Source organism: Miscanthus floridulus, chromosome 4 (genome assembly GCF_019320115.1).
Source record: "Miscanthus floridulus cultivar M001 chromosome 4, ASM1932011v1, whole genome shotgun sequence".
NCBI classification, from domain to species: domain Eukaryota; kingdom Viridiplantae; phylum Streptophyta; class Magnoliopsida; order Poales; family Poaceae; genus Miscanthus; species Miscanthus floridulus.
The window spans coordinates 87,151,767-87,164,138 of NC_089583.1; the positions used below are offsets into that span (position 1 = coordinate 87,151,767).

Sequence of the window (12,372 nt, forward strand, 5' to 3'; positions counted from 1 at the left end):
CACCGGGACGCCCTCAGCGCGTGGGCCATCGACACCTTGAGCTTCCTTCTCATCCTCGCCCTCCTCCTCTGTCTGCGCTGTCAAATCGATCTGGGACTCCCTCCGTGCGTAGGCCGTACTGTGATCTTTCTTCTGCTCCTCCTCCTCTGCCACCGCTGTCAAGTCGATCACCAGGACTCCCTCCGCGCGTGGGGCCATCGAGCCGACCACCAAGACACCCTCCGCCGCGTACCCCTGCTGACTCCCATTGGCGGCGGTCGCGGCGACGCCCGCAGGCAGCGGGATTCCCTCCCCGTTCCCACCAGCGGCTGCTTCCGTGGCCACCGCCATGCGTGCGCCTCCTCCGCTGTGCTCTTCGCCGGCGATCAGGTGAGGTGACAGCCTGACAGGTGGAGGTGGTCTCGCTCGCTTGATTACGTCTGCGTGCCTGCCCTGGGTTTTTTTAATTTTAAATTTCAAACGGTTGCGAGGTGCCAGTAGTCGTTGCTGCCTTATTGGGCCGGGCTTCTATCGATACGCATTGGGCTTTTGGGGTCCTTCAGTCTGCCAAGAAAGGCAGCCATATTGATGAGCAGAAAGGCAGTGAAGCCATGCAACGGATACCTGGTTTGGGTGGTTTTCCCGTATACTCCCTTCCGTACTTAAAAAATAAAGTCGTTTTTAACAGCGACATAATCTCTAAAGTATAACTTTGACTTCCTATTTTCATAAAAATATTTATCGAAAAGTGATATATGTATATTTTTATGAAAGCATTTTTCAAGACAAATCTATTCATATGATTTTCACATTTCTAAATTCAACAACTTAAAGTTATTCATAATTTATATTCCCAATGTTTGACCCAAGCCTTGTCTAAAACGACTTCATTTTTAAGTACGGAGGGAGTAGGCCGCAACCGATCACAGAGACAACAACGCACGAATTTCACGCAATAATCTTATAGGCCCTGTTCGCTTATCTTATAATCCGTCTTTTTCAGCTTGTTTTTTCAGCCAGAACAATGTTTTCTCTCTCACAACAAATCAGCTAGGAACAATGTTTTGACTTGTTTTTTCAGCGAAGCGAACGGGGCCATAGAATCTTAGGTTTGAGGAATGTGTTAGTCATCATCTTCTTACTTCTTTTTTTATTTATAAATAAAATAGGTTGATTCATAGGCACCTCATTTCTCACCATGCTAATAATTAGTACTAATATAAGGAATATAATCATTTCACCAAATTTGAAGAATCATGATGCGTTATTTCATCTAAAATGGTTTGATTCTTCAAACCAAACACTTTATCAGAGAACTAACTAGTATAATTGAAAGGATAACTTACAAAACAATAATTCATAATTTTTTCTATAGTCAAACAATGACCAAAATACATACTATCTAAACAATAACAAGAAAAATAGGCATCTGAAATATATGAGAAGTGTTTTAAGTTAAGGGTGGGTGTAATATTATATACTACTAGAAATTCAGAGGAGAAATGTGTGTATCCCTTTTTTAGATAATGGAATGACGTTCCAACCTCCACATCGTTTGACGATATACACAACTGAGAAATGTATGTATTCTTTGGCTCAACATTTGGTTTATCCGTGGGTCTTATTTAGAGAAGACTAGTTTCTGGCTTAGTCAGGGCGTCTCCAATAATATGAGCTAGCATTAGCTTTAAACTGATAAATATGAAGGAGATATATTATAATAAACAGTTTTGAACATTGTGCTGTGTGAGAGACACTACTATAATAAACATTTTGTAGGGGCGGTTGGAGATCGTTTGTAGAGGCGGCTCAGTCAGCTGCCCCTACCATACTGTCTCTACAAATTGATTTGTAGAGACTGGCTGGTGTTATCAGCTGCCCCTACAAATCGATTTGTAGAGGTGGTTGGTGTTACCAACTGCCGATTTTAGGGTTACCAGCCGTCTCTACAAATCGATTTGTAGGGACGGCTGCAGTACCAACTGCCCTACAAGTATATTTTTCAGCAAAAAAAATTCAAATTTACAATTCAAATTCGACCAGAACATATATTTTTCATGCATAACTCCATAATGACTTATCTTCTGCGATTGTACTGAAACTCAATGAGAGGCGAACATGCTGCTACAACCTGGGAGTTTATATACAGGACATTGCTCTAACCTCAGCTCCCACTTGTACAAAACCTGAGAGGCGAACATGCTGCTACAGGTTGGGATCTAGGAGGCCGGGGGAGATTCTAGGAGGCGGTACATTGTGATCTCTTGCTGCTTGAAGTACCTCCGATCTTCCTCGTCCACAAGGACCAGATTCAGGTAATACTTTACGCTGAACTTGTTGTTTATGTTGCGGTAAGTCGGGGTCAACTCATAAGGTGTCAGGAACAGCCTCACTGGAATAGATTCACATGTAAAGGAATTTGATTAGGTATGCAACAAACCGACACCAACATCATTGAAACATGTTAGGACCTAGTTTGGGCAGGCTACAGGCTAGAATTAGACCAAATCCTGGTTCCATCAATGTGTAATTCAAGGACAGATCATAATTTAGTCCAATACCAGCTCAACCAAATGGTTCCAATGTGGACAGGCAGGTAAGCAACAACAGCATCAGACTCAGGCTTCGAACCGTAGGTGGTATTGGACAATAACAAATCATGACAGTGAACATCTGAAGAAAAGTTGTCAATTTATGCATCATGGTCCGTTTGCCAAGATGAGCATCCATGCAGCCAGTCCTAATTCAACTGTAGACAGGACCCATATCTATAGTTCCCAGCAAAGTGGCACAAGTTGTACAAGGGACTGCTGAAGCTAACTGAGAGATCTCTAGTTATCAGTATCCACGTGACTATTTAAAACCAAGAGCACCAGTAGTAAACTCAAAATGAACTAGCTTGTCAGTTCTTCATATATGTTTCAAATTGCTCACAAGTTGAGGTATTCAGGTACTTTTTTACTTTGAAATTGAGGTATTGAGAAAGGTACAAGTGAAAAAGAGTGCACCCATGAGGTCAAGAATGGACATGAATACTCCACAACAAAGAAGGAAGCACTCACTACATTGTCTAAACTTGAGGGCACAGGACAAACATTTAGAATTTGAAAAATGAAAAAGTGGCAACAAAATGGCTATCATTACCTCTCACAGGAGCACCATCCATCAACTCAAACTTTGCAAGAGTCTCAGTTTCAACATATGTGTTAGAGCCTGATCCTGTTGATTCCCGACGCCGAATCTCCAGCTCCATATTTCTTATCTTTATTCTGACAAGAAGAAAATATATCTTCCCAATAATCACATCATTGAGATGGTACCTAGACATAAATGGGGAATATGAGTAACATGCAGGTTTCTAAAGTGACCAACTTCTCAGAATAGACGAAGCAGATAGGCAGACGGCTATGGTCTTACTTGCTTTTGCTGTATTCAAACTCAATATGTAAGCAATCTTCAATTCCTACTTCCATCTGAAAAGGGGAATATCAGTAGCATGAATTGCACAATGAAATAAATAATCATTCACCCTTTTGAGAAAGGTCATTCTTAAGTAATAGTTTTACCACATCAAAGCAAAAACACATGCAGTTAAGTTTCTCTGTTTAAAATCATAACAAAGTGTCAAGTAACTCTAATAAACCTCCCAAAGGAAATCTTCCTTCGAGTCCATGGGTGGACGAAATAGAAAGCATGTATCAGCTTTATCTTAAATTGATGCCAGCAGGAATAAAAAAACTCACTTCATATCGCTCTTGCAGAAGCCTAGGTGCAGTAATCAAGGACTCCACAAATGACTTAGTCTGCAAGATGGGTATTCAAATAGAAATCAATGAGTAGTCCCATTTTTAAATCAAAAGGAAAGTAGACATCGAGAAGTACTGAATTGTTTCATTTGCTTTAGAAGTAATGCCGAGTTTATTACCATTTGTAGAGGTGAGCTCCCGCGGCACTAGAGCGCTCGGTGCTCGTAGTATTGCCTCCCCGCGACCCGCATCGAGCTCATCCTCGCCGCCGCACCTGCTTGCCAGATCCAGGCTCGTCCTCGGCGGATTTGGTGGTGACCACTCGGATCTGGGCTGGTCCTTGCCGGATCGAGCTCATCCTCGCTGGATCTGGTGGTGGCCGCCACCATGTGCTTCATGCGGCCTCCAGCAGCGCGCCGAAGGAGGGAAGGTGAAGGGGACCGCGCCACCAAGTCCCGCCACCGCTGGAGCTCGACGGGAGGCCACGCCACCGAGCCACGGCACTGAGCTTCGCCACCATGCCTCCGCTGGGGGAGGGGACAGGGTCCCGTGCACTGCCTGGCGTAGGAGGAGGAGGACGGGCCCCCACGCGACTATCGGCGTTGGAGGAGGGCACCGAGCCCCGCGCGACCGCCAGGAGGCCACGCCCCAGAACCCCCACCACCCTAGGGTGCGCCGCCGAGTGCCGCCGCACGGAGAAGAGGGGGGTGTGACTGTCGACAGAATATGCTCAGCAGTCCACCAAGGGGTATCCCGCGATGGTAGATTTGTCGGTGGGGGTGCGCGTGATCAGGAACCGGATGGTGACACAAGGCGCAGAGACAGTGATTTAGACAGGTTCGGACCGTCTGATCGACGTAATACCCTACATCCTATGTCTTTGGTGTATTATATTGATCTGTATGTAGATCCGATCTAATAGATCATTGTGGATCATATTCGCTAGGGGACCCCTACATCTCCTTATATACTCTAGAGGAGGTAGGGTTATAAAGTAAGTATCCTATTTAGTACTATATAATGTCTTGCGGTGCACGCCGAGCAGTGCCGTGCACGCCTTGATCTTGTGGGCTAGGCCACCTCCGATGGTGCGGCCCATGTCTTGGGGGCCATACCCCCACAGCTAGACCCCGAGCCTAACAGTATGTGACGTAGTCATGTGGTGCCAGGGTCATAAAGTAGAAAACCAGCCGAGCAGGCAACCAGTCTCCGGGTGTAGCCTCGAGATGAGAACAAGCACATTCACTGCAAGGTGAAGTGTGCCCACTTAGTCCCTGAGCCTGCTGAAAGATGAAGAATGAATCTTGTAGCAGGGTTAAAGAAGTCTGAAAGCTTGCCGACGTCGTCTGATATGAGCGTGTCAAGACCCTAGACGTGCTGCCCAAGATCAGCACCCTGATCCAAACAGCATGGAGCAGCTTGATAGCACACCAACGAGACATAGCAAGATCTGAGCACCGAGGAGTCCCCGGCGTAGCCGGCGATGTTCGACCACCTAGGGAGTTCCCGACGTAGCTAGCGATGATCGAGAACCGAGGAGCGAGGAGTCCTCGACATAGGCGGTGATGACCGAGCACCGAGGAGCGAGGAGCGAGGAGCGAGGAGCGAGGAGTCCTCGGCGTAGGCGGCGATGACCGAGCACCGAGGAGTGAGGAGTCCTCGGCGTCGCTGGCGATGACCGAGCACCGAGGAGTCCCCAGCGTAGGCGGTGATGACCGAGCACCGAGGAGCTAGGAGTCTCTGGCATAGACGGCGATGACCGAGCACCTGAGGAGTCCTCAGCGTAGGTGGCGATGACCGAGCACCGAGGAGCGAAGGAGCGAGGAGTCCCCGGCGTAGGCGACGATGACCGAGCACCGAGGAGTGAGGAGTCCCCGTCATCACTGGCGATGACCGAGCACCGAGGAGCGAGGAGTCCCCTAGTGTAGGCGGCGATGACCGAGCACCGAGGAGCGAGGAGTCCCCGGCAGTTGCTGACGATGACCGAGCATCCGAGGAGTCCCCGGCGTAAGCGGCGATGTCCGAGCACCGAGGAGCGAGGAGTCCCCGACGTCGCTGGCGATGACCGAGCACCGAGGAGCGATGAGTCCCCGACGTCGCTGGTGATGACTGGGCACCGAGGAGCGAGGACTCCCCGACGTAGACGGCGATGTCCGAGCACCGAGGAGCGAGGAGTCCCCAGCGTCGCTGGCGATGATCGAGCATCGAGGAGCGAGGAGTCCCCGGCGTCGCTGGCGATGATCGGGCACCGAGGAGTCCCCAGCGTAGGCGGCGATGTCCGAGCACCGACGTAGCTGACGACGTCCGTGCGGTGAAGTGTGCCCACTTAGTCCTCGAGCATGAAGAATCCGAGCGCTGAGGAATAACCGGCGTAGCTGGCGATGAAGCACGAGCGGCGAACAGTCTGGTCAACTGGTCGGCGGCGAAGTGAGCATTGAGTAGAAGTGACCGGCGAACAGTTCGATCAACTAGTCGGCGATGGAGTCCATGAACCGAGTGGTCTGACCAGTTGATCGATGGAGAAGCCCGAGCACCAGGTGATCCGATCACCTGGACGATGATCCTGCAATACAAACATGTAGAATGGATAGTACATGATGTAAAAATAGATGAACTATGGAGAAAAATCGGCAATGGTGATGAAACGGCGTATGCAGTTCGACGATCAGTTGGCGTGAAAATATATTTATATTTTATATAAACCGCTCGAACAGTTAGTGTGTATCTGAGTCTCCAGCCCTAACTAGCCCATAGTCCATAACGTCGAGCGCGGAGCCCGTGCACGTGTAGGAGGAATAGGCGTCGCTAAGGAGCCGCTGCCACTCATAACGCAGAGGGCAGACGCTCGTGCACGTGTAGAGAGGAGCTGGAGATAGGGCCATCTCTAGAGGCGTCCGAGCATCAATAGGACTGTTCGAGGGTTCAGAAAATCATTTGGAGAACAAATATGAAGAAAATAGCTCGGAGAAACATTATGGCGATTAACGAAGATCGAAGAATATTTAAAAAATATTAAAGCGTGACTTAGCTTTAGACAGAATGTCTGGTCGACGACGTATGGCGTTATCTGGTCGGCGTTGATGGCGAACACCCGACGGGCGGTGAGTTGTTGGTGAAGGCGACCTCGGAGGTGGTTCCGAGATCGGATCTGCTGTCGTAGGGGCTAGTGTAGCAGTGATGAATCGTCGTCGTGGACCGGCATGGATCTCTGCGAGATTGATGACGAGATCATGCTGTTGATTTGAGGTCCATGTGGCTTGCCATGGATCAAGCGCACACCCCTACCTAGCGCCCCAACTGTCGACAGAATATGCTCGGTAGTCCACCGAGGGGTATACCGCGATGGTAGATTTATCGATGGGGGTGCGCGTGATCAGGAACCGGATGGTGACACAAAGCGCAGAGACAGTGATTTAGATAGGTTCGGGCTGTCTGATCGACGTAATACCCTACGTCCTGTGTCTTTGGTGTATTGTATTGATCTGTATGTAGATCCGATCTGATAGATCGTTGTGGATCCTATCTGCTAGGGGACCCCTACCTCTCCCGATATACTCTGGAGGAGGTAGGGTTATAAGGTAAGTATCATATTTGGTACTATACAATGTCTTGTGGTGCACGCCAAGCAGCGCCGTGCACGCCTTGATCTTGTGGGCTGGGGCACCTCCGATGGTGCGGCCCATGTCTTGGGGGCCATACCCCCACAGCGACGTCGTGCGCCTCCGCTGGAGAGGGAGGTCCTGTCACCGTGTGGGGGAGAGGGAGGGGCGGCGTGGGGGAGAGACGGAGGGGCTCGGAGGAGAGGGAGGGTGCGGCGCGGGACAACAAGCGAGGGAGAGAGAGAGAGAGGGAGGGAGGGGAAGGAAGAGTCGAGACGAAGAGAGAGAGAGAGGAGGGCACTAGATATTTTGGATCGGTGACTTAATGACTGTACGTGGGACATTTGTAGGGGCGACCCAATCACCAGCCGCCCCTACAAATAGAAACACCAGGGGCGGCTGGTGAGTGAGCCGCCCCTACAAATACTACCTATTTGTAGGGGCGGCTCATATCACCAGCCGCCCCTATTTGTAGGGGTGGCTCATATCACCAGCCGCCCCTGCTGTTCTATTTGTAGAGGCGGCTGGTGTCGTGGATCCTGAGCACGTCACTATAGGGACGGCTCCATCACCAGCCGCCCCTAAAAAAAATTATCCCGTTGCTACAAACCGTTTTTTAAGTAGTAGAAATATATGGTAAATGTACGAAACTATCTCTTTAGTCCATGCTAATGTCTCGCTTTTTCTACTATTCAATGATTAAAATTGATTTGGGTACCTCTAAGCTAGATTATTGGAAAAGTCTCTACAGTAAAAAGACCAGGAGGACCTGGTGACTTTTGTATGCCATGCGCTGGAGTCAAATAGAATTATGTTGATTTATTCTTTACCATGTGTTTGAGGTTCATACTTCGTAGCGTTAGCTATTTTTTAAAATAAACTGCGAACACTGAACTGAAGAGAAGACGACGTCGGATTTTTCCCCTTATCTACGGACCACGGATAGGGGTGCAATCTTGCAACTATGCAAGCGACGCTAAAGTCGTCGTCTGCTGAATGCCTGAATTTCCCAGCGTTTGCACTTTTCCAGAGCCCAAACGCGGGCGGGCCATCGATGCCAAGTGGGCCTAGACCTCAGGCGGACGCGGAGAAGCCCCTTTCCGGCTACGCGTCGCGAATCTTTTTTTTTTTTTTTGAAAAAGTTCGCGAATCGCCTCACTCCACACCAGCACACCACTTCGCCTCCCTAGGCGGCGGCGACGGACACGACGGCACGAGCGCGCATGGCAGTGGCGGTGGCCGCGCCGGTGGTGATCGGGCTAGATGCAGAGGTGGGAAGCGGCGGGGACGGGGGCGATGCGCAATTGGAGGTGCCGCCGGTCGAGGTCGTCAGGAAGGGGGCACCGCTGGTGGAGGGGATACCGGTGGCGGTCACCGCCGGAGGGGACGATACGGAGAAGGAAGTGAAGGGAGAGAAGGGGGTGAACCCGGTGAAGTGGCTGGGGCTTTACTCCTCTGCGCAGACCATTCTCATCGTAGGCGACGGAGACTTCTCCTTCTCGCTGGCGCTCGCCGCCGCATTCGGCTCCGGCGCCAACCTCGTCGCGACGTCCCTCGACACCTATGGTTTGTCTACTGCGATCGCTTCCGCTTCCTGTTGCGGCGGGTAAAGTAAAATTTGCCTTCGCTATTGCGTACGAGATACGACTGGCACTAGCAGTTTATGGCTGATCCCATTTTTGGCTTTTTGCGCCTCTGGTATGAGAAATAAATGGAACCATGGATGGATGGATGCATTCGATAATATGATCTGCTAGATTTGATGATTGTGATAGGATCTAGTTTTGTTGGTTAAATGAGGATTCTAACATTTCCACTTCATTACTACGTTTTAAGCAAAAAATATTTGTGTCACGTATGAAAAAATGATAAGAGTGATCCAAGCAGCTGGTTACCAGTTGGATGAAAAATAAACTTAAATGAACCTGCGAGAACATTAATATTTAGCAAAAGGGGGAAAATTAAGGCACCACAATAAGCGACACAATAATTTTTTCCTGATTCAACTGTACATAATCACCACAGTTTGCCTTTAGGACAAATTTTCAGCATTCAATAGTTCTAGTATTGTATTTCCTTCATCCTAACTTTGTATTTGGGTCCATATGCATTGTTGATGCTGTCTTTACCTTTGCAAGCTCAAAAGCATACTGTGGTTTTTGTTTTCTTGTTCATCGCGCGGCTTATCTACATTTTCTGCATTTCTTGTGGGAAATTCTCATTTGCAGAGGTTCTGAATCGTAAGTACAGCAAAACAGAGTCAAATATTACGGAGCTGAAAAGATTGGGCACCACGGTTTTGCATGCTGTTGATGCGAAAAACATGATGTTTCACACTGACTTGAAGAACAGACGATTTGATCGTATTGTCTTTAATTTTCCTCATGGTGGCTTCAAAGGAAAAGAGGACGACTTGCATATGATCAAGTATGTGCACTATCTCATCATGTTATTTGGCAGCTAACATTAATTAAACTCTGTATTAGGCTTAATAGTCATTCATGATCTTCATATGGATTAGTTCATTATTTATCTTATTGAGCTCCTGAAGTCCAGAGTTGATTGAATATTTCTAAGGCTACATTTGCATACAAAGGGTTATCTCTTCTGTATTTTTTTTGAATGTCTTATCTCTTCTGTATTGATAACCTATGCAGAAATGGCTGCCCTGTTCGCTTGGCTGATAAGTCATGGCTGAAAGTACTGTTGGTTGATTTGTTGTGAGAGAAAAATACTGTTTGTTGGCTGAAAAAGTACGGCTTATAAGCCAAACGAACAGGGCGGACATTGGTAGAATCTCAGTGAAAATTTGAAAATGTATTATTTTCATCCTAAACAGCGTACACCACTGCTAAACTTGTTTCTCAAAATGAACTATATCTCTTTGTAAGTACATTAAGAATAAGTAGCATCTATGTTACCTCAATAATAAGTTGAGAGCTCTTACATGTCTTCAATGGCCCATTGGCTATAATATATTTTGTTTTTAGGTCCTATGATGATTCAGTCAAAAAATTCAATAATACAACCTTGATGCAAGAACTAAGATCATTATTTTGTTGCCTTTGTGGATATAACTTTATTTCAAGCACTTATAGCAGTATTTGTAATATTTTGGTATAAGCTGTTTCCGGACATATATGAAATAAAGATGGTTCCACTTTGCATGTCAGTGGTCGTAAAATAGTAGCTGATGTTTCTTAGTGCTGCTAAACAATACAGAAACCCAATCGGAATCTACAACACTGTTATTTTATTTATGGCCTTTGTTTTCATAGTTAAAGTATTATTAACCATATGCTGCGACTTCCAGCTCGCACAAGGAGTTGGTGTTGGGTTTTTTCCGCAATGCACACCACCTTGTTCGGCCACTTGGTGAAGTCCATGTTACCCACAAGACCGGGGAACCGTACGACAGTTGGGATCTTAAGCACCTGGCCACTGATTCTTCTCTTGCTATGGTTGACAAAGTTCCTTTTCGAAAGGAAGACTACCCAGGTTATAACCAAAAGAGAGGAGACAGTAAGAGGTCTGACGAACCTTTTGATCTTGGTGCATGTTGCACATTCAGGTTCCGAATCTGGAACTTGAAGGAGCTGAAGCAAATGAATAGGAAGAGGTCTGGTTTAATCCCAAACATTGGAGGCAGCAACGTTCATCCAGGCCATTGGGTAACTGACAGGGGGCCATTTCATCTAGTTGCACCTGTTGAAGCATGGCCTTGGCATCATTCTCCTCCGCCAGCTCACACAGGCCGCATGCTGATGCCTCCGCAGCCGTACATAGTTGATCAATGGCAACAACCAGGCTTTCCACTGAACTCTAATGGCATGGCGGCTGGACCTTATTTGCATAAACAGGAGAGTTGCCATCCAATGGTGAGCATGCCAGGCCCATGGTTGAATGATTTGCCCGCTCAAGGTGGCATTCCTCCACCTCTACCAATGGGCAGAATCCCATTTCCTGATCTCCTTGCACCTCGGGAGCAGCCTTGGTATCAGCAGAGAACTATTCCTGGTCAGCTAGGAGTCGATAACTACTTCTTTGCCCGGGAACACCAATTGAGTCTGCAGACGGAGTATGAAATGCAGAGGCAAGTCATTCCCAGAGCAACCCGCTTGACCCGTAACGCCTTCTTGGAACATCCCCACAGGGACAGGGAGTCTGTTGAGAGGCTAGAGTGGCTGCACAGGATGATTGCATTGTATGGTAGGAAGTGAAGGATCTTTGGGAGGTGTCAATATGAAGGAGCTGGGCCTACCAGTTCCAGGCTTGTACAGGACTACACGTAAAGGTCATTTTGTGTGGCATACACTGACCACGGCAGTGCGATGAGTTGCTACCTTGCTGTTAATAATACACTGTACTCCTAGGCAGTTAAGGGCAACACCAACGCAGGCGTACAACAATATTAGCCTAAAAAAAAAGTAGTCTTCCACGGAGACGCAAGCTATACGACTGTACATACTGTAGCTTTTGCACGGTGGAAATTCAGCAATCTCGAGCCACAATGCGTCTCCGGTTGTTGCTTCGCTCTTTTGGCAGGCGGAGCTGTCGCCGCTTCTGCAGGCTGCTCTGACGGCCTGCGGAGCCACCGTTCCACGTGATATGGAGATTTGGAGCCGACGTGGACACCGAGGCAGTACGCCACTCTGGAGCATTGAAGAAGCTCTAAGCAAGCCTGTTTTTAAAATGGACCTGTCCGAAGAGAGTTCCTGATTAGTTGATCATTCTGTACTGAAGTATATATTGCTTACATTTTCGTTGAGTGCAACATTGGTCACATAAAGATCATGTATGGTAGAGAACTGAAGCTGCGTTATATGCTTAGCCAATTAGTTTATATACTCTATCCGTTCCAAATTATGGTTCACTTTAGTTTTGTCCTAAGTTAGACTTCTCTAATTTTAACCAAATTTATAGATAAATAATTAGCTAATAGCTAACTATTTATAACATCAAATTAGGCTTTGTTTGGATCCACTGGTGATAATAGTTAGCTAGCTAATAGCTAAAAAGCTACTAACTATTAGCTAGCTAATTATTAG

At 47.5% G+C, this 12,372-nt stretch overlaps 1 protein-coding gene across 1 annotated transcript; it reads left to right on the forward strand.

Moving 5' to 3' along the window:
• The first annotated feature begins 8,506 nt into the window (after positions 1 to 8,506).
• Positions 8,507 to 11,945, forward strand: LOC136551981 (uncharacterized). Its single transcript, XM_066543512.1, has 3 exons — positions 8,507 to 8,890; positions 9,553 to 9,751; positions 10,638 to 11,945. Exons 1-3 carry the CDS (start codon positions 8,548 to 8,550, stop codon positions 11,542 to 11,544), a joined length of 1,449 nt encoding a protein of 482 aa, XP_066399609.1. The 5' UTR covers positions 8,507 to 8,547; the 3' UTR covers positions 11,545 to 11,945.
• Positions 11,946 to 12,372: the final 427 nt, after the last annotated feature.